This window comes from Vicia villosa, unplaced genomic scaffold, assembly GCF_029867415.1.
Source record: "Vicia villosa cultivar HV-30 ecotype Madison, WI unplaced genomic scaffold, Vvil1.0 ctg.003066F_1_1, whole genome shotgun sequence".
Classification (NCBI taxonomy): domain Eukaryota; kingdom Viridiplantae; phylum Streptophyta; class Magnoliopsida; order Fabales; family Fabaceae; genus Vicia; species Vicia villosa.
Window position 1 is genome coordinate 1 of NW_026706104.1, and position 23,306 is coordinate 23,306.

General features: G+C 39.1%; 1 protein-coding gene across 1 annotated transcript; it reads left to right on the plus strand.

The window, feature by feature from the left end:
- Window positions 1-7,772: 7,772 nt before the first annotated feature.
- Window positions 7,773-8,864, plus strand: LOC131640336 (uncharacterized). Its single transcript, XM_058910743.1, has one exon. The coding sequence runs from the start codon at window positions 7,773-7,775 to the stop codon at window positions 8,862-8,864; it is 1,092 nt and encodes a 363-aa protein (XP_058766726.1).
- The last annotated feature ends 14,442 nt before the right edge of the window (window positions 8,865-23,306 follow it).

The following is a 23,306-nucleotide window of genomic DNA, read 5'->3' on the forward strand; positions in this document are numbered from 1 at the left end:
ATAATGATGTTAGGGTGGTTAGTTTGCAGTGAAATTAGTTGCATATACAAAAACGAAAATAAAACTCATATGTACATGAAGAGCTTTAAGTGCTTTATACGACTCTCATATGTCTATATTTAGAGCTCAATCTTACTCTATAATGTTTGAGGAGATGATTAGAAGTGTTTATTGGTATTGATATTGATTGGAAATTTGAATTTGAAAATTACAAAGTATATGCAAATTTTGAGAATTTTTGTGATATTTCTTGCTATACTCTTGCCCTATTTCGTGTGTCTCCGTCTGTCCTTCTATTGTGGATGTATGATGCTTCTTTTATAGCCCAAAGTTGCTTGGAACTCAAGCTAAGAAGCTTTGTTGTCTTTGTTGAAAGTTTGATTTTTAAAATATTAAAAATCTTTGAATTGTTGACCAAGCTTGACTCCATTCAATGCTCTTGTCTTGCTCTTCAATTCTTGCAGAAAAAATGAAGATTCCTTGAAGTGAGTCATACTTGGAGGCCAAGCAACCATTATCCATGCATTTTCCTTTTAATTTTAATCTTAAAGTAAGATAAAATTATGCAAAAAATGGCCAATAAAGATGTGGGCTTTGTCTTGGTCGTGGGAGGCCCATAGTAACATGGCAAAGATGTTTGGACCATAAAAACTTGGACTCATTTGGAAAAAAAACATTTTTGAGCAATGTTGATTTCATGCATTTTCCCAAAATTTAGCCAACTTCAACAAGGTGTAAATCCTTCAATTTTTGTCATATGAAGGAGATCTTGCACTTTTTGGAAACCTCAAAGAGTCCTCTAACCAATGTCTTTGGTCTCATGTCAAAATGATTTTTGGTTCTCCTTGTGTGTCCATTTGAAAAAAGTGTCTTTTTGTTGACTTTGAAAATGACCTGTAATGTCTTTGGCCATATTTTTCAAATGGTGAATGCTATGACCATGGGATCAATTGCATTTGAAAGATAATTGAATTTCCTTCAAAATGAGCTTTGGTTGACATTTTTTGGATGAAGGATGAGAGAGTTATGATCAGTCAAAGTTGAGTTGACTTTTCAGGCAAAAACCCTAATTTTGAATCTTAGGGTTTTGTTGATTTTTGATCTTTCCTTGATGAATTGTGATCATCCAATGATCAAATGTTGAATCCTTTGACAAAATATGGACTTTGACAAAAAATTTCATTTTTGACTGTCAGTTGACTTTTTTGGTCAAACGGGTCGTCTGTTGACTGTTTGAGCTGCTGACGGTGCGTCTGAGTGAATTGAAGTTTGAAAATTTGTATGATGGTACTTTGAGATGTATGGATGTATATGAAATCCATTTGAGCTCTCAAAACTTGTTGCTCCTGTTAAAACAAGAAAAACCCTGATTAGGGACTGTCTGTATAGGAGGCAGTTAAGCGTACCTGATTTTTGTGCAGTGTTGAGTTTCTGCTAATCATGTGATATTCAGAAGACTTCTAACACAAAAATCTTGGAAATTTGAATTGTGAATGATTGATTTGATTGATTGTACAAATCACTGTGAATTGTACTGTCTGCAGTTTGTCTGTCAACCGACTGTTCGTGTACTGAAGCAGCAGTTAAAGTGAAAAATCAACCGTCAAAGTTAATTTTCTTTTTTTTTTTTTTTTGTTGTTATTTTTGTTTTTGTTTGGTGTGAAGCATGAAAATTTATTTACATGACTTGTTAGAAAACAGAAACATAATAAATAACTGATATTTACGGTATGCGGGCAAAATTACCGATAATAACCTGAAAATTGTTAAATGCACAGAAATAGAAATATTTGACTGGCAGAAACACACAAAATATTATCTTAGTAATTAAGCAATATTATGACAAATAGTACAACATTTAATACTGACAGTATAAATATTACATACTATTGAACAGTACGATGAATAGACGGCAAACTTTAAAAATGACGGTTGATGAACCATGCTATGATCAATAACATGTAGAGGATTGGGAATGCAACCATTGCAGGTCCACACTTCTCAGGACTGTGTAGGCAGAAGAAAGTCATGATCACCGTAGCAATGGTGATGACTGTAAGAAACAGTGTCTCTATCCATTTTGCCATTCTTGCTAGGAAAGAAGAAAGAAAATGGATGATGAAGTAGAAATTTGAAAGATGATTTAGAATTTGATGTGAGATTTGTGGGAAGAATGAGAGGTATTTATAGAATGGAAAGATGATAGAGACGTTGGGGAATGATGTGATTCCGTACAAAAGGAAATTTGAGTGGTAGTGAGATTTGAAAGAAAGTGTAAGGTATTGTTGGGAAAAGAGAGATGGATAGAATAAAGTTGAGATTTGAATTTGAAAGGATAGATTTGAAAAGATTTTGAAAATAATGGAATATAGCACAAAAGTTAGTGGGAAAACAAAAACAATTGTTACCAGTACAGTGTGAGTTTCCTGCTTTTGCGCCTGCAAAAAGATTTAACCCTGCATGAACTGTGTTAGTACTATTTATCTGTAAAATAAATAAATAGTATTTGTGAAGTAAAGAACAGTATTTGGCGTTTGCGTAAGAATAAATTCCACTGTAAGCCAAGTTACTGTGTAAGAAAAATTCTGAAAACCAAGTTCTTCATATGTCAGGATATTTTGAAAAAATCCATGTTTATATGAGACTCTTAATTTTCATATTGAAACTTTCCTGAAAAAAGAAGTGGGCAAATTTTGGGGTATAACAGATACTTTCAAAGGACATCTTCATATAGATCTTGAGCACGTTCGCATTTTGACTCCAATACCTGAAGGTTGGAGTTTAGACAATCCTTCGACTAATTTTTCCTTTTTCATTGAAATACTGATTTATATTTTGTTCACAGCTGTTGCTCGAAAGAGGCAAATCAAAGAAGCCCCTGTACAAAAGGGTTCTGGAACTTCGAGGAACACCAGGGCGAGTGGGAGTGACTCTGTCACCACTGGCAAGAAGCCTACGGTACATGGATACCTTAATATTTTAGCTTGTGAAATTTAATGAATGTCACTCACTTGGTTTTAATATGTACTTCAGAGCTCGAAACCTCCAGCGCCTTCGAAGCGAAAAGTTCCTCCAACAGCCGACTCGGACGATGAAGACAAATCTCCTCCTCGCACCAGACAAACGATAAAGAAAAGACAAAAAGCTGCCACCCCTTCAGCCAAAGGAAAGGGATCTGGGACTTCGAAGCTCGCTTCTTCGAGTGACAAGGTATCTTCTGAGGACTCACCCTTGAAGGCTGCTAGCACTATCCCCATTATGGAGAGTCATAACTCCAGTCCAGACAACATTCCGACCAAGGTATTTTGGGTTTCACCATTTAACCATTTCTTTACATTCTAATTCTAATGATTAAGTTCACATTTTACCTTGTAAATGTAGGATGATGCTGGTACCGCTACTTCTGATCTCAAAGCCTCAAGTTTACACATTGACCTTGACAACCTTCAAGGTAAATGTCCGCTCTTTCGAATGACAGATGGACTTTCTGCCCTTTCCTCCGTTTTGATCGATTCTAACTGTCCATCGCAGGTGTTTCTCAACACAAATCTCATGTGCTTTCTCCCGTTCTCAAAGACACTCATCCTCTTGCAACCATCATTCCAACTGCGTCTGCTGAAGAAAGCCATTCAAATGATGAGTCTCCACCCATTCATCAAGATGAAACTATGGAGGAAAATCCGCAATGTTCGAATAGTGGTAACGTAGCTGGACAACCAACTGGCAGCGAAGACACTATATCTGAACAAGATGCTGCAGAAGAAACTTCCAAACTGCCTACACCTGGCTCTAATGAAACTTCGAACCTTGGAACTACAGTCACTCCTGGGACTACTTCGAAGCAAGCCCCTGCGATGCCTACTCCCTCAGAACTAGAGCAATTCAAGAAAACTGATCCTGTGAGCTTCCTCAAGACCATGATGAGTATCAATAGCGCTTCGTCCCTTGAAACTCCTTCGACTGTCTTGGCAGGTGCTGGTGACAAGGATGATATTCCTAAACTTTTTCATTAGATAAGAGAGAGGTTCTTTGAAACCAACCTCGTCGAAGCTCTCAGCAAGGATTCCACCAAATATTATGGTCTAAACAACCTTCTGAAGAAAGTGGATTTACTTCTTGTTCCAGTGGAAGTCTCAGAAGTAATTGTTTTATTGAGTTCTCTGATTGAACAACTCCAATCTAATCTCCTTCGAAAACGGGATGTTGACGGACAACTCACAGCAAAAATGACTTCTCACAGTTCTTCATGGGAAGCTGCTAACAATGCAACGAAGAAGGTTGACACCCTTAAGCTCGAGCGTTCGAAGAACCAGCGAGAATATGAAGAGTGTGAGACAAATATCAAAGCCTGGAAAAAAGAAATTGAGCAACTCAAAGGGAAGATAAAGGATGCCCAGTCTCGTCAGGTAGAAATCCAAAAAACCAATCAAGATGAATTAACTGAAGTGGCGCAGTCGGGGATTCAACACTTCGAGACGGCACAGAAGCTAGTGCCAGAGATCGAAGAACTGAAAAGACAACAGGCATTGATCGAATGTCACATGTCCTTATGGGAGATCCAATACTCGAAAATAAAAGATAATCTTCCCAGGGATTTTAATTAGTTGCTTCGAACCTTGTACTCCCTTTTGTGCTGCGTACTTATTTTGTTTTGTAATCAAATTTCTCCAAGAATATATATATGTGCAACTTTATCTTTCAATCTCCCCACATATTTTATTTTGTAGTTGTCATAAGTAATGCCCTAGCAATTCTCTAAAACTTGCCAAAATACACTTTTTCACTGTCACAGTAATTTTAATAAATGCAACCACGTGACATGATTACTCTTCGCAGCCCTTTGAGCCTAGACTTGACGTTTCTACTACCCTTAGCCGTAACCATCATTGAAAGATGACGTCACCTTTTTCAAAACGTCTATTGGAGACGTGCGTGCATCAGTTCTCATCATGATTACACTTCAACTTCCAAGGGCGGGAAACGGCGGAAGCTATAACTTCTCTTTGGAATACCAAACGCAGTCCAATCAAACATTAAAAATGAACCGTTCCTTTACTGCCAACTTATTCTATATAAAGGGTTGGCATTCCACTTCTTCCTTCACACTTTCTTCAAACTCTTGCCCAAAATTTCGTTTCTTCTTGCATTCTCTCAAATACAGAGTCAGATAAAACCTTTTCCAACCTTTCTTCTCCAAATGGCACTACCCCTAACTTACGCTAACATCAGGGCTTGCATCAAGAAAGAATTCAAACTCTCTGAAGAAGAGCTTGATGAAAACTTTATAAGCATCAGCGCCCTCTTTGCTAACCAAGAGCTTGATTTTTACCATGAAATCCTGGAGGGATCTGTTTATCCCAATATGATAGCGGACTTTTGGATGTTTGCGTCTCTGCGCATAGATCCGGAAGGCAGAACCACTATCGTCTCTGAGGTTCGAAGGGCCCATATTACTATCACTCCCTCCACCATCTCCAACCTGCTGAGATGCAATAACTCTGGAGAGACTTTTGATGACAATACCTTCAACATGAACACCCATCTTATGTTGAGGACTCTTATGGACAATGATCCTTTCAGCGCCAAGGTCATTAGGGTTTGTGTTAGGGACCAAATTGTAGTGTATTTCATATCCTTTTATTGGTCCCTTTAATCAATTTTAATTGCACATCACACGCTTTACTCACACAAAGTGCAAAAATGAAGTTATTCTCGTTGTTATGTGATTTGAGTAGATATTTCACTTTCATTGCTAGTTTTGCAGAAATTTACATCATGAATTGATCAAAGTGGATACAAGCTGAGATAACACAAGGAAGCTGCCAAGTAACCAAGGAAGAAGTCATCATCAAGCCAGTTCGCGCCGCGTCCTCTAGTTGGCGCCGCGAACTGAGTCAAAATCAGAGATGTCCAAGTCAGCTCAGTTGGCGCCGCGTCCTCCTGTTGGCGCCGCGAACTGAGCGAATCCTGCCAGCGTGTTTAAGTGAAGATTCTGACTTTTGTGGAGGCATGTGAAGTGGTGGCGTGGTAGACAATAAAAGAGCACTTTTTGGGGCTATTCACTTCTATTGGTCAATTAGGTGGCAAAAAGGGATGGCAATCATTTCTCTTTCTGTCTCATTAGAAAGGAAATTAATGTAAATTTGATATATTTTTAGTTTGGGGATTATTGAGAGGACACATTATTCCATTGCAGAAAAACAGTAGAGAGAATTAGGTTGAAGGCAAAAACAGGATTTCATATCTTTGCAAGATTTCTATCATGGTGATGAGTAACTAAACAACTCTCTTTGCTAAGATTAGAGGTAGCTATTCCTCATAACTCTATGTATCTCTCTTAAATATTCATGTATGTGAATCTCTTCTTGATTGAATATAGTATGAATCTCTTGTTTTGAACTCTTATCTTTGATTTATATTATTGTTGAAAAAGATAATATAAATATTGTTTTAGAGGTTTATTCAAACAATACATAAATTGTAGAAATAGATTTATGTATTGTTTATCACTTGTATTGCTAGATAATGATGGTTAGATGCATGTTTAGGTTAAGAAATTACCTATAGTTTTGTTTAACAGTTATTACAATATTATTTAGGAATAAATGATATTGATGCAATACTAGATGGTATTCATGAAATTAGAATTCATATACATGGTTTGAGGGAATGCATGAGTTTGGAATAGTGAACACTAATCTTGGCAAAGCATTTTTTATTTGAGAAAATCGTATTTTACTATCTTAGTTTGTTTCTAAAATTCGAGATAAATTCCAAACATAAACCAAACTCATTTTTATTTATCAACTTAAAATGATCACAACTATAGAACGGCGGTAATATCACCCAATCTCTATGGATACGATACAAAAATATTTGCCGAAAGTATACTTTTCAACAAATTGGCGCTGTTGCCGGGGATTGGCGTTTGATATTGCAATAGTTCATTGTTTTAAGTTGTTACTTTATTCTAAACTCTTTTGCGTTTCACTTGGTTTGCTAGTTTTGTAGATTCTTGTGCATGCGAGAAAAAGCTACCGAAGAGCAATTTCATTTCGATCCCGAAATTGAAAGAACACTCCGAAAGCTCAATAGCAAGACACGAAGAAGAAGAAAGTTAGCTCAAGAGAAGAGACAAAGAGAGGAGGCATCTACTTCTTCTAACAACCAAATTGAAGAAGTAGTTGTAGACACCTTTGAAGGAGACATGGCGGGTGTTGTTCCAACCGAAATGTCCGCCAATAGTCCAAGACGTACCGCCCAATTTGCACGCAATGCTCAAGGTGGAGCAAATACGGAAATGAAGACCGGAATACTTCAACTTGTTTATGCAAGTCCATTCACCGGAATGGATCATGAAGACCCTTTCGCACATCTCACCAAATTTTATGAGATTGCGGGTTCAACGGGAGTTGATGCGGCAAATGAAGAATCATTGTTCAAGAGGCTATTTCCACATTCATTAGAGGGGGAAATCCAAGGAATGGTATCTTGATCAACCACCAAACGTGATGACGGATTGGAATCTATTGGAAGAGAAATTTTTAGAGAGATTTTTTCCTCAATCCCGATTCATGGAAGCCAAAACGGCAATTGCGGTTTTCACTCGTGGAGGCAACGAATCCTTAAATGAGGCTTGGGAAAGATTAAAATCCATGCTTAGAAAATGCAAGGGTCATGGTTTTGATGATCTCACACAAATTCACATCTTCCGCAATGGGCTTCAACCGGTGCACAAGACACTTTTGGATGCTACCGCGGGTGGATCTTTAATGTCAAAAAGTGCGGAGGATGCAACAATGATAATCGATCGTATGGCACTCAATGATCTCCAAACTCAACATGATAGGAGTTCATCACAAAGGAAGCCGGGTGTTCTTGAATTAAACACCAATGATGCTATCCTCGCTCAAAACAAAATTCTTTCTCAACAAGTCGAGTTACTCACCAAGCAAATGTCAAAACTCCCACAACAAATGAAGGAAATTCATGGAATGCAAATGACTTCTCAAGTAGCAAGTTGTGAACTTTGCAAAGGTGACCACCCTACCGGCTTTTGTCCACCACCCGAAGGAGAGGAAGTTAACTATGTGAACAACCAACATCAAGGCTATCAAAGGCAACCTCCGTACCAACATCAAGGTTATCAAAGGAATAACCAAGGATTTCAACCTTCAAGATTCAACAACCAACATAATCAACATCAAAGTCTGTACCAAAGTCCAAATTCACAAGGTCAAGGTCAACAACCTCAAGGAGGAAGCTCAAAATTGGAAGATACTCTCAACCAATTCATGCAAGTTTCCATGGAGAATCAAAAGACTAATGTGGCTGCCATAAAGAACTTAGAAAATCAAGTGGGGCAGCTTGCAAAACAATTGGCCGAACAACAAACGGGACCTTCTTTTTCCGCAAGCACTCAACCTAACCCAAAGGAGTATTGCAAGGCAATTATTACAAGGAGTGGCAAGGAAGTGAGTAATGGGGAGAGGAAGGAGATAGTAGTGGAGGATGATGGATTTGTTGTTGTTGAAGGTGAGGAGGATGAGATAGTGGTGGAAAAAGAAAAAGAAAAAGAAGGGGAGGAAGTAGCCGAAAAAGAGAAAAATGTGAAGAAGAATAAAAGAGAAGGAAAAGGAGTGAGCACGAATCCCTTTCAAAATCTACCCTACCCACATGCACCATCAAGGAAGGAGAATGCAAGACATTATGCTAGGTTCATGGATATATTTAAGCAACTCCAAATAAATATTCCATTCGCCGAAGCATTAGAACATATGCCAAAATATGCAAAATTCTTGAAGGACATTCTCACCAAAAAGAAAAGATATCCGGACAATGAAACTATTATGCTTGATGCTTAATGTAGTGCCATTATTCAAAGAACTCTTCCAAGAAAAGAAACCGATCCGGGACGAGTCATCTTACCGGTCACCATTGGAGGTACTTACATCGGCAATGGTCTAATTGATTTGGGTTCTAGCATTAATCTCATTCCTTTGTCTATCATAAAGAGATTGGGGAATATTGAAATGAAGTCTACCCGAATGACATTACAACTAGCCGATAAGTCCACAACCTCACCTTATGGAGTTGCTCAAGACATATTGGTAAAAGTAGACAAATTTTTGTTTCCGGTAGATTTTGTGGTGGTAGATATGGAGGAAGATAGAGATGTTCCGTTGATTCTTGGAAGGCCATTTATGAAAACAGCCCGGATGATGATAGACATCGATGACGGACTCATGAAAGTGAGGGTGCAAGATGAGGAAGTCACTTTTAATCTCTTTGAAGCAATGAAACATCCCAAAGAGAAACACGATGTTTTCCATATGGATGTCATTGAAGAGGAAGTCATGGGAGTTGCCAATCATGTTCATATCTCTACTCCATTAGAGAAATGTCTCATAGGTGATGACAACAATTCTTTCAAAGAAGAAGAGGAAGAAATAGAGGCTATTTTGGAAAGATTGGAATCATGTGGAGAAATTGATCAAAAGGAGGAAAAGATAGAGGAATTAGATGCGGAAAAGAAAGTGGAAGAACCCAAAGTTGAATTAAAGTTGCTACCCACTCATTTGAAGTATGTATTCCTTGGCGAAAATTTCACCAAACCGGTGATAATTAGTAGTGCCCTATCACCAAAGGAAGAAAATAGGTTAAATGAGGTGCTCAAGAGAAATGAGGGAGCTTTAGGTTGGGTGCTGTCCGATTTGAAGGGAATTAGCCCAGCTTATTGCATGCACAACATCATGATGGAGGATGATTTCAAGCCCGTAGCACAACCACAAAGGCGCTTGAATCCGTCTATGAAGGAAGTGGTTAGGAAAGAGGTGATTAAACTATTGGAAGCCGAGATGATTTATCCCATTTCCGATAGCGCATAGGTGAGTCCGGTTCAAGTGGTACGAAAGAAAGGTGGGATGACGGTCATCCGAAATGATAAGAACGAGTTGATTCCTACGAGAATGGTGACCGGGTGGAGAATGTGTATCGACTATAGGCGGTTGAACCAAGCCACAAGAAAATATCATTTTCCACTGCCATTTATGGATCAAATGCTAGAGAGATTGGTCGGTAAAATTTTTTATTGCTTCTTGGATGGTTATTCGGGATATAACCAAATCACGGTAAACCCGGCGGATCATGAAAAAACGGCTTTTACATGCCCATTTGGTGTCTTTGCCTATAGAAGGATGCCATTCGGTCTATGTAATGCACCGGCAACATTTCAACGGTGTATGCAAGCTATTTTCTCGGACTTGATTGAGGAATGCATTGAAGTCTTTATGGACGATTTTTCCGTTTATGGTGCTTCTTTTGATCTATGCTTGAAGAATCTAGATGTGGTGTTAGGAAGATGTGTGGAAACCAACCTTGTGCTTAATTGGGAGAAATGCCACTTCATGGTTACCGAGGGAGTGGTTCTTGGTCATAAGATCTCATCAAGGGGCTTGGAAGTTGACAAGGCCAAAGTAGAGGTGATCGAGAGGCTGCCCCCTCCAGTCAACATCAAGGGAGTACGAAGCTTCCTTGGTCATGCGGGTTTCTATAGGAGGTTCATTAAAGACTTTTCAAAGATAGCCAAGCCATTGAGCAACTTGCTCAACAAAGGTATGACATTTAACTTTGATGAATCATGTTTAAAAGCTTAGAGCTAAAAGAAAAGTTGGTCACCTCACCCGTAATCGTTGCACCAAATTGGAAAATTGATTTTGAACTTATGTGTGATGCTAGCGATTATGTGGCCGGGGCTGTTTTGGGTCAAAGAAGGTCCAAAGTTTTTCATGCTATTCACTATGCTAGTAAGGTTTTGAACGAAGCACAAGTAAACTAAGCCACAACGGAAAAAGAATTACTAGCCATAGTGTACGCATTGGAAAAATTTAGAGCTTATTTGATCGGGTCAAAAGTTGTTGTCTACACGGACCATTCGGCTATCAAATTTTTGTTGACCAAACCGGACTCTAAGCAAAGATTAATTCGATGGATTCTTTTGCTGCAAGAATTTAACTTAGAGATCCGTGATAAAAAGGGGTCCGAAAATTTGGTAGCGGACCATTTGTCTCGTTTGGTCAATATAGACGTGACAATGAAAGAAAGTGAGGTGAGAGAGGAGTTCCCGGACGAGAAACTCTATGCGATACAAGTGAGGCCTTGGTTTGCCGATTTCGCAAATTTTAAGGCAACCGGTTTGATACCGGAAGACCTCACTAGTAATCAAAAGAAGAAGTTCTTGTCCGATGCCAAGCAATATGTGTGGGATGATCCATACCTTTTCAAGGTAGGAGTGGACAACATTTTAAGAAGGTGTGTCACGAGTGAAGAGTCCAAAGACATTCTTTGGCATTGTCACAACTCTCCATACGGGGGTCATTATAGCGGTTTACGTACAGCCACGAAAGTCCTTCAATCGGGATTTTATTGGTCGTCATTATTTAAAGATGCCCATGAACACGCTAAAAGTTGTGATCAATGTCAAAGAAGTGGGGGAATAGGCAAACGAGATGAAATGCCACTAACCAACATGCTGGAAGTTGAAGTGTTTGATTGTTGGGCTATTGATTTCGTTGGCCCATTTCCTCCGTCTCTTGGTAATGAATATATTCTCGTTGCGGTTGACTATGTGTCCAAATGGGTTGAAGCAAGTGCTTCACCTAAGGCCGACTCTAAAACGGTAATCAAATTTTTAAAGAAAAACATATTTTCCCGTTTTGGTGCGCCTAGAGTTTTGGTAAGTGATGGTGGTTCTCATTTTTGTAATGCACCACTGGAAAAAGTGTTAGAACATTATGGTGTCAAGCACAAAACCACCACTCCTTACCATCCTCAAGCTAATGGTCAGACCGAAGTCTCTAATAGGGAAATTAAACGGATTCTTGAGAAAACCGTTTCAAATGCGCGGAAAGATTGGTCTACAAAGTTGGATGAAGCCTTGTGGGCGTGTCGCACTGCACTTAAGGCTCCAATAGGTTTGACACCATTCCAAATGGTCTATGGTAAGACTTGCCATTTGCTGGTTGAATTGGAACATAGAGCACTTTGGGCTCTCAAATTTTTAAACTTTGATTCCAATTTAGCCGGGTTAAAACAGAAAGATCAGCTTCATAGAGTTGAAGAATTAAGAGATACCGCTTACCACTCGAATAAACTTTAAAAAGAAAAAGTGAAAAATTATCATGATGGTAAAGTGAGGTCAAAAGAATTTCATGAAGGACAAATGGTACTCCTCTTCAACTCTAGGCTGAAACTTTTTCCGGGCAAATTAAAATCGAAATGGTCGGGACCGTTTGTAGTAAGGGAAGTTCGGAATTATGGAGCAATTGTTGTGGAGGACCCAAAGACTAAGGCCAACTGGACGGTAAATGGGCAAAGACTGAAGGTGTATCATGGTGGTGATTTCAATCGAGATGTAAGCGTAATTTCGCTTATCTAACCTTGAATCATCATGGACCGTCGAGCTCAAACGATGTTAAACAAAGCGCTTGTTGGGAGGTAACCCAACGTTGTAAGTTTTACTTTTATCTTTGTTGTTTTATTTAGTTACTGGTTTCGTAATGTGCGTGTGCCGTTGAAATTCTGTGGAACATTGTGTAACGGTTGATTTTCAAAAAGCCTTCTAAGGACGCGCCGCGTCCCCCAGTTCGCGCCGCGAACTAAGTGGCAGAATCACATGTTTTCTAATGCATTAAGCACGCGCCGCGTTGCCAGTTCGCGCCGCGAACTAAGTGGCAGAATGTCATGGTTTCAAAATTACATTCAGTACGCGCCGCATCCTCCGTGTCGCGCCGCGTCACTTACGGAACTCAGATGGTCACTTGTTCTTTTTAAAGTTCTCTCTTTTACCATTTATCTTCTTTCATTTCCCCTTTCTTTTCTTTATCTCTTACAAAAACAAAAACCCTATCTCCTTCACTTCCTCCCTCTAACAGCACCCACACTCATAAACTCACACCCAATCCTCACTCTAATCACTCTTGCACTCTCAATCAAGGTATGTTGTTCTACATTTCTCCTTGTCTTTCCTTTTCAATTTTTAGGGTTTGAGGATGGGTATTGTCGAACTTGCATGTGTTAGCACCGTAGATTAATCACTAGAAGTAGTCTGTTTTTCTTAAATTGATATGGGTGTGGGTGATCTTGTTTGCAATTACTTGAAGATTGTGTGGATCTGAATTTTTTGCTTGTTGAATTTTTCTGGGTTTCGCCCAGGACGCACAGCGTCCTCCTTGTCGCGACGCGAACCCAGTCTAATTCAGCCAATACTCTGTGTTGCCTTATGCTGATAATCGTGGTTGTTTGTATTGTTGTGTTTGTTGTTCTTTTTGTACAGATGTCTAAGCGTACTAAGACTTCAGCCCCCAGTAGAGTGGTGAGCAAATTTCTCAATGACGAATGTGAAGAGCGGTACAATGACCTGGTTCAGAGAACAATTGTAGCCGAAAGGTTGGTCCAATTCAACCCGAATGGCAAGTTCAGCATGATTGTCAGTATCATCGAAGGGCGTAAGTGGGGGAAATTGTGTGAGCCGGTGAGAGATATCAACTATGACATTGTGCGTGAATTTTACGCCAATGCCTTGCAAGTGGAAGAAGGAAGAGCATATCACTACAGGACCAAAGTGAGGGGTAAAATTATCGTCTTCAATAGAGACGCAATCAACAATTTTTTAGGAAACCCCCTACAGTTGGGAGAGGGAGAAAAATGCGCTTACCGCATGAAGAACGATGCCGCCGATTGGGATTATGATTGGGTGAGCAGCAAGTTGTGTCAAGAAGGTAGAACTTATGTGCTCAACGAGTAGGGGCATGCAAAAAATTGGAGAAGGGAAGACTTCACCTTGGAGGCTCGAGCTCTCCTTGTCTTAATTTTGAACAATTTCAGGCCACGTTCTCACACCACCACCATCCCAATAGAAGTGGCATGCTTGATGTCATTTATTATGGACGGACAATCGGTCGACATCGCCTCCATCATAGCCAATGAGTTGCGAAAAGTGGCAACAAGTGGAACAAAATTTGGTGGAAAGGCCAGAAATCTCATCTATCCAGGATTGATTATGGGGTTGTGCAAGAAAGTCAATGTACCAATTCCACAGGAAGTGCACTTCAATATTACCACTGTGATTAATGATTATTTTGTGAACAGGTTTTGTGAGGGGGCAACAAACAGGGCTGAAAGAGCAGGAACCTCCACCTCCAGGCAGCGTGCACGCCGTGCGCCTGTTTTCAATCAAATGGAGTTTGCTTCTTACTGCTGCGAGAACTTTGAGGCTTCAAGGAGGTCTCAAACTTTTCTTTTCGATGCCATGCAACAACAATTTCAGAACACCTTTTTGGCACCGGAGGCTCGCACCTTCCCTTCCCAAACGGATTATGTGGCATATGCTAATTGGCCTGAGGGTAGGCCGGCTTTTATGGGGGGGGGGGGGCAGTGGTCAGGCTAGTGGAAGTGGTGCTGCAAATGTGGATGCTCAAATGGAGGATGTCATAGGTCCGGTCGGAGGTGGTGATGATGAAGACGTTTGAAGATGAAGCTTGATAGTTGTAGTTTAGGATTTAATTTTCAGCAAGTTTAAATTCTAGCATTTCCATTTAAGTACTTTTTGTTAAAATTTAGTTTGTGTACTTTTTAAGTTGTTTTACTTTTGAAGACATATTTCATTTTTGCTTTTGTGTGGGTGATGAATCATGATTGATGTTGCAATAACTTGGTCACCTTACTTGCTAAAAGAAATTTTTGTTTGATTGTGATTTTTCATGAGAATGAAGAAACAAAGGGGCATGTGATTGAGGATCCAAAAGAAGCAAGTGGGGTGGTAATGATAAGAATGGTATGCGGCAAATTCAAGGTACACTTTTACCACTTACTAGACTTTACAATAATTATTTTGATGGTTTGTGCAAAAGTTGGTAGCATAAGTTCTTGGAATTACATGTCTCTTTGAATCATTTAGAACTTAACCATGTGTGAGGTAGCCTTCCAATGTACACCAAATGCGGGAGACCGAACATTATTTTGACACATTTTTATTATGTTTAATCATGCATTGATCCTTGTTGTGAACATTTGAGAAAATGATTAAGGCATTGTTGAAATGAGAGAAACCACTTGGCCAAAAATAGAAAATCAATCAACCTTGTGAGGAACATCCCTTGTTTTCCCCCTTTGAGCTTTTTAGGATTCATTTCAAGTCATTATTGCTTAATTGTTGAATTAATGAATCCTACTCTTTTGTTGTGTGTAAACCCTCAACCATTTTGGTTGCAATTTATTTTCCTTTGGGAGCATTTTTGTTATCAAGTTGGTATGAAAAGAAAAAGTTGGGGAGAACCATTAGTGTTGTGAATAATAAAGAGTGGGTCAATAAAAGAAAATTAATATCTCTTGTTGAAATAGGACAAGTGCATATTTTTGAAAAAAATTGGAGCCAAAGAAATAGAAAAGACTCAACACTTATAATTGTCAAGTAAGAAAAAGCTCCCGGTTGTGGAATGTGAAGAAAAGAAAATTTGGGATTGAGGAAGTTTATTGAGTGAATTTGGAGAAATGCTCCCTTAGGAACTTTTGTTCGATTTCCTTCGATTTTATCCCTTCCTTGTAAACCAAGCCCCACTACAACCCTTGAAAGACCTTTTTTGATTCTCATTTTGTTCACATAATTGGTGTTTGTCTTGATGAATGCATAATTTAAGTGTTGTTGATTTAATTGTTCGGGTGAGTGAAAGGACCCTTCATAATCTCATATTACTCAAATTGTGTGTAGGAATGATTCAAACTTGACATGTACTTTTTGGAACTTTTTGATATGTATTTTTGTGCACAACCATTGACCATTATTGCCTTGCTCTAGTATTGAGGTAGGTGTACCACAAGTGAGCCTTATGCTTTTGAACCACCCAATTGCTTGAAATTTTGTGAATCATTCTCTTGTCTTCCACTGTGTTCTTTGTTGAGAATTTTTGTTTTGGGACAAACAAAATGGCAAGTTGGGGAGAGTTGTTAGGGACCAAATTGTAGTGTATTTCATATCCTTTTATTGGTCCCTTTAATCAATTTTAATTGCAAATCACACGCTTTACTCACACAAAGTGCAAAAATGAAGTTATTCTCGTTGTTATGTGATTTGAGTAGATATTTCACTTTCATTGCTAGTTTTGCAGAAATTTACATCATGAATTGATCAAAGTGGATACAAACTGAGATAACACAAGGAAGCTGCCAAGTAACCAAGGAAGAAGTCATCATCAAGCCAGTTCGCGCCGCGTCCTCTAGTTGGCGCCGCGAACTGAGTCAAAATCAGAGATGTCCAAGTCAGCTCAGTTTGCGCCGCGTCCTCCTGTTGGGGCTGCGAACTGAGCGAATCCTGCCAGCGTGTTTAAGTGAAGACTCTGACTTTTGTGGAGGCATGTGAAGTGGTGGCGTGGTAGACAACAAAAGAGCACTTTTTGGGGCTATTCACTTCTATTGGTCAATTAGGTGGCAAAAAGGGATGGCAATCATTTCTCTTTATGTCTCATTAGAAAGGAAATTAATGTAAATTTGATATATCTTTAGTTTGGGGATTATTGAGAGGACACATTATTCCATTGCAGAAAAACAGTAGAGAGAATTAGGTTGAAGGCAAAAACGGGATTTCATATCTTTGCAAGATTTCTGTCATGGTGATGAGTAACTAAACAACTCTCTTTGCTAAGATTAGAGGTAGCTATTCCTCATAACTCTATGTATCTCTCTTAAATATTCATGTATGTGAATCTCTTCTTGATTGAATATAGTATGAATCTCTTGTTTTGAACTCTTATCTTTGATTTATATTATTGTTGAAAAAGATAATATAAATATTGTTTTAGAGGTTTATTCAAACAATACATAAATTGTAGAAATAGATTTATGTATTGTTTATCACTTGTATTGCTAGATAATGATGGTTAGATGCATGTTTAGGTTAAGAAATTACCTAAAGTTTTGTTTAACAGTTATTACAATATTATTTAGGAATAAATGATATTGAGGCAATACTAGATGGTATTCATGAAATTAGAATTCATATACATGGTTTGAGGGAATGCATGAGTTTGGAATAGTGAACACTAATCTTGGCAAAGCATTTTTTATTTGAGAAAATCGTATTTTACTATCTTAGTTTGTTTCTAAAATTCGAGATAAATTCCAAACATAAACCAAACTCATTTTTATTTATCAACTTAAAATGATCACAACTATAGAACGGCGGTAATATCACCCAATCTCTGTGGATACGATACAAAAATATTTGCCGAAAGTATACTTTTCAACAGTTTGGCACCAACTCCTCGTGGGCAACTTTCATCCACGAAACCATGATCAAAATAGCATCATGGTGGAGGATTTGGAGTTTATACTCTGTGCCCTCCGTGGGAAGAAAATTAACTTTCCTCTGATGATCTTCAAAGGACTTGTTGAAGCAGTTTCTATGGCTGCTACTCGGCAAGGTGTAGTAACATGTCTTCCATATGGAAGACTCTTGTCCTACATGTTCCTTAAAAAGGGGATAGTGGGAAGGATGCGTAGATCTGGATCCTTGGACATGTTCGAGGCGGAAAGCTTGCCCCTGCTGTCCCTAGAGGGTTTAGATCAAAGGATCAACTAGGAGGTGGGTTGTTTTAGGCTTCATGTTTTGAATTTTGTAATCCTCAATGTTCTTGGGAACCACCTTCTCTGTAACGAATGTACTCCTTTGATATTAATGAAAAATATTTTGACATTTCTTTGTCTTCTTACTGTATTTACCATGCATGTTTGTTTGAACATACAACCATTTTGGTGTTAATTCAACCATTTTGGCCTACGTAATATACTTCGAATATCTACGTTTTTGCAAGAATCTTTACTTCATGCATGCTTGGTTTGTATCTTTTCAGATACTTTCCATTTACCCTTAAAATTGTACGATCTTCTGCCAATTCTTCTATCTCATAAGCGTTATTTGAGAATACTTTCAAGATTCGAAAAGTTCCTTCCCAATGTGGGGACCATTTACCTAACGCCTGATTCTTTCGATCTATAGGTAAAATAGCTTTCCAAACTAAGTCATTACTGATAAACGTTTTACCTTTCACCTTTTTATTGTATGCTCTAGACACTCTTTCTTTTTGTCTTTTTATCATCTCCAATGCTCGAAGTCTGTCTTCGTCCAAGTCTACTAATTCGTTCATCATCAATTCCCAGTAAGTGTTTGGAGGAATTTCTGCTTGCCTTTGTATCCGAACTGACTGCAAATATATCTCAATTGGGAGTACTGCATCATGTCCAAACGTCAGTTGGAAAGGTATAGTGTTTGTAGCTTCTTTTGGCGATGTTCGACAAGCCCAAAGCGCTTGGTCCAAAGTTTTATGCCAATTCTTGGGTTTTTTCCCTACATGTTTCTCTATGAGACCAATTATTATCTTATTTGCTGCTTCGACTTGTCCATTTGCCTGAGCATAGTAAGGTGTAGAAGTAAACAACTTGAACCCCATATCTTTGGCGAAATCTTGCATCTTTCGCCCAGTGAGCACTGATCCTTGATCTGTGGTTATACTTTTTGGGATTCCGAATCTGTATGTGATGTGTTTTTGAATAAACTCAATCACAGCCTCCTAATCCACATTCGCAAGTGGTATCGCTTCGACCCATTTTGTGAAGTAGTCTATTCCTACCAAAATATACCTTTGACCTCTAGAAGACTTGGGGTGAATTTCTCCAATTAAATCTAATGCCCAACCTCTAAAAGGCCATGGTTTTATTATTGAACTTAACTCGTTTGCAGGAGCATGTTGAATACCTGCATGTTCTTGACATTCCTGACATCCCGTTGCAAATTCTATGCAATCTTTCAACATAGAAGGCCAATACATTCCGTATCGAAACAAAAGCCATTTCATTTTGTGCCCCGCTTGGTGCGCACCACATGCTCCGCTATGTACATTTGAGAGAGCCAAATATGCTTCTGCTTCGCCCAGACACTTTAATAAAACTCCTTCGGGAGTTTTCTTAAACAATTCATTTCCCATTAAAAAGTATGATAAAGCTCGATATTTTACCTTTCTATCCGTGTCTGTCGAAGGATCTTTTAAATAGTTCACAATTGAACTTCTCCAATCTGTGTCTGCTAAAGGGTTTATATTCAAACCTTCAAACTCTTGTTTGTTGGCAAAACCTAATTGTGAGTTCTCCAAGTCACTTGGGGAGAGCCTGGTAGCCATTGCCTTGCCTCTTACTTCGATCAGCTCTTCTAGTTTTTCTTTTGATACCCTGTATCCTGAAGCTAACTGTGCCAAATCATTCGCTTCTTGATTTTTCACCCTTGAAACGTGATTTAAATCCACGTACTCGAATTTTTTGAGCATCCTATTTGCTATCTATGACAAAATACATGATCAAATTTTCTTTGATACACTTGTATTCTTTCGTCAACTGCTTAATCACTAGTTCAGAGTCTCCTTTAATTTCGACTCTAGTTGCCCCCAATTCTAACAAAGCTTCAAGTCCAGCAATCAGTGCTTCGTATTCAGCTTCGTTGTTGGAGCATAAGGGACCTTCAATTTTGTACTTGAGCTTTGTTGGAATTCCATCAGGAGAAATTATTAGTACTCCAACGCCAGTTCCTTCTTTATGGGTTGAACCATCGAAGTATAGCTTCCAAGGCTTCAATTCTACGTATTGTTGAGGGTTTTCAACCACTGCATGGTCAACAATGAAATTTGATACGATATGACCTTTCATTGCTTTAAGGGGTTGAAATATCAAAGAGTACTCAGTAAGGGCCAACGCCCATTTGCCAATTCGACTATGCAATATAGGCTTTGATAGCATGTGTTTAATCACGTCACAATGAGACGAAACATAAACATCAACTGGCTTTATATAATAGTTTAGTTTGATACAAGAGAAATATAGACAAAGTCAGAGTTTTTCTATTGCACTATACCTAGTCTCTGCATCATTGAGTACTCTACTTAAGTAATAAATGGCTCTTTCGATGCCATTATCATCTTCTTGAGCTAACATGCTACCTATTGTATTATCTGACGCTGAAATATACAGGCGCATGTGTTTCTTCCCATTTGGGGGAGATAAAATGGGTGGATGCATCAAGTATTGCTTTATCTTCTCGAAAGCTTCTTGATGTTCGGCACACCATTCGAACTTTCCTTGCTTTATTCGAAGTAAAGGAGAAAAAGCTTGCGTGCGTCCACTCAAGTTAGAGATGAATCTTCTCAAGAAGTTTATCTTCCCCAGTAAAGACTGTAATTCTTTCTTCGTGGATGGAGGCTTTGTTTCCATAATAGCCTTTGTTTTGTTTTGATTAATTTCTATTCCATTTTTGTGGACAACGAAGCCTAGGAAATCTCCAGCCTGCACAAAGAAAGCACATTTAAGGGGGTTCATCTTTAAGCCATGTTTTCTCATTCTCTCGAATGATTGGCTCAGACGGTCCAGATGACTGGTATCTGAAACAGATTTCACCACAATGTCATCTATGTACAGTTGCATGAAAGTTTCTATAAAATCATGGAATATAGAATTCATTGCTCTTTGATAAGTTGCCCCAACATTTTTTAAACCAAAAGGCATTACAACCCATTCGTAGGTGCCTATGGCCCCTGGGCAACAAAAAGCTGTTTTAGACACATCTTCTTCTGCAATGAATATTTGGTTATACCCAGAATATCCATCCAACATACTTAGATATTCGAAGCCTGCGGCTGAATCTACTAACATTTCTGCCACAGGCATGGGATATTCATCCTTAGGCGTTGCTGCATTAAGATCACGAAAATCTATGCATACTCTTAATGAACCGTTCTTTTTAATAACCGGCACAATATTAGCAATCCATTCGACATACCTCGTAGTTCTGATTAACTTGCATCGTAGAAGTCTTTCGACCTCTGCTTTGGTCTTCGAATGAATTTCTGGTGCGAACCTTCTAGGAGTTTGCTTGATGGGCTTTTTTCCTTCCTTTATGGGAAATTTTAATTCGACCAAATCTCGCCCTAAACCAGGCATCTCGTCGTAACCCCATGCAAAGCACTCTTTGTTCTCCTTCAACAACGTGATGACTTTTGCCTTCAAAGTTGGCTCTAGTTTTGCACTGATGTATGTTACCCTCCTCTGATTTCCATCTCCGAGATTTACTTCTTCGAGTGGGTCTTGGGCTAACATTTTGATATTTGCCCCCATTGGGTCTTTCTCGAATCCCAAAGGCTCTTCGTCGTAGATTGCATCCAGCCTTTGACTCATCTCCTCTCCTGAGAAATCTTTGGCTTGAACTGGATCTTCGAGGAACTGGGGGGTAGGATGTATTCCAGAATCCCTCGTTTCTGCTTCTCTTTGAACCGTACTGACCGTCATGTGTGATAACTCGGCTTCGAGATCCGTGTTTCTTTTGTTCTCGGCTATGTAAGCTGAAATCTTTTCGAAAAAAGATGCTTCAGACATGACCAATGTCGTCATCCCAGCCTGTTGGCCGTATTGTTGGTGAATGCTCCACCAGTGAGGTATCTTCTGGACCGTCCATTATCTCTCTATTCCATTGGAATCCATTAGGATGTAAATACAAATAGTATAAAGCATTTCTGTTTGGAGTGTATATATCTTCAGCAGCATGGCAAGGTCCTATGTTCGCCAAATTCCTGTCGAAACTAGTTTTATTGACCTGATTGACTTCAGCCATGTAGTAACTTTGATCTCCTTCAATGTTCTCTACTATGCCATCTTCTCTCCAAATGGTTAGTCTTTGATGCATCGTCGAAGGCACAGCCGCCACTCCATGGATCCATAATCTTCCGAGCAAGAGGTTATAATTAGCTTTCGCTGGTATGACCATAAACATAGTTGGTCTCGTGACGGAGCCCACAGTTAAATTCACTTGAATTACTCCTAAAGTTTTCCCTATCTTGCCTTCATAGTTGGACAGAACCATGTTATGTGGTCTTATATCAGTATCGAACATACCAATTCTCTTCAACATGTATTTGGGCATTAAGTTCACTGCTGCTCCCCCATCTACTAAGACTTTGTTAATGCCAACATTCTCAATCTTGGCTCTTATGTAGAGTGGTTTCAAATGATTCCTCATACCTTCATCAGGCCTTTCGAAGAAAGCGTTCTGCTCTTCGACTGCCCCATTGTTCAGCACATAATAACACACAGGTCTGTGTCTTTCCATCTCTTCCTCATCAGCTTCCTCACAATCCTCAACTTCTGTTTCTTGGTTAAACTCATGAGGGAGTACTGACACAACATTGCAATTTAAGTTTATCGATGATACTCCGTCTAAGTCGAAATCGTTTGTCATCCTATCGTCTTCCTTCCAAGGGCTGGAATGCATTTTTTCTTCTTCTTTCTCATTTTCAGAATCGAACAGCTTACGCTCCACTGGAGGTTTATTTGTCCTTGCCCCCTGCATTGGGATTTGATTGCTACTTGATTCTCCAGTCTCCCTTGGTTTGTATTCCCTTTGGGCTTTCTTCATCCTCTGGTGCCTTCTCCATTGTGATCTGGACATAGGATTTTTGCCTTTGTAGTTCTCCAACCTGTACATCTCTCGATTGGAAGTCTGGAATTGCTTCCTATATGCCATTGCAGTTCTTCCTCCTTGGTCCCAACATCGCCATTTGTTGGTTCTGGCACCAGCTTGCATCCATCTATCCCTGGGTATGTCGGCAGGAACTTGGAATGTGACCCTTCGAGCTCTAGGGTGTGTGAAGGATAGAAAAACACTTAGAAATGGGGGGTTTGAATAAGTGTAGTCTTAAAAACTTGAACGATAAAAACAAATTGCACAGTTATTTTTATCCTGGTTCGTTGTTAACTAAACTACTCCAGTCCACCCCCACGGAGTGATTTACCTCACCTGAGGATTTAATCCACTAATCGCAACAGATTACAATGGTTTTCCACTTAGCCCACGACTAAGTCTTCTAGAGTATCCTGATCACAACCTGATCACTCTAGGAACAAATGCTTAGACACAAGCTAAGACTTTCTTAGAGTATCCTGACCACCACGTGATCACTCTAATTACAACTGCTTAGACACAAGCTAAGACTTCCTAGAGTATCCTGATCAACACTTGATCACTCTAGTTACTTACAAATTAATTTAATCAAATAAGAGTTTTACAATGCTTCTAAAAAGCTATAATCACAACTGTGATATTTCTCTTAAAGTTTAAGCTTAATCTCACTAATATATTACAACAGCAATGTAGTGAGCTTTGATGAAGATGAAGTTTCTGAGCTTTGAATTGAACAGCGTTTCAGCAAGTTTTTCAGAAT

What these genes read in the sequence shown, in the direction of transcription:
- LOC131640336 (XM_058910743.1), top strand. Translation starts at nt 7,773, where the DNA reads ATGTCAAAAAGTGCGGAGGATGCAACAATGATAATCGATCGTATGGCA.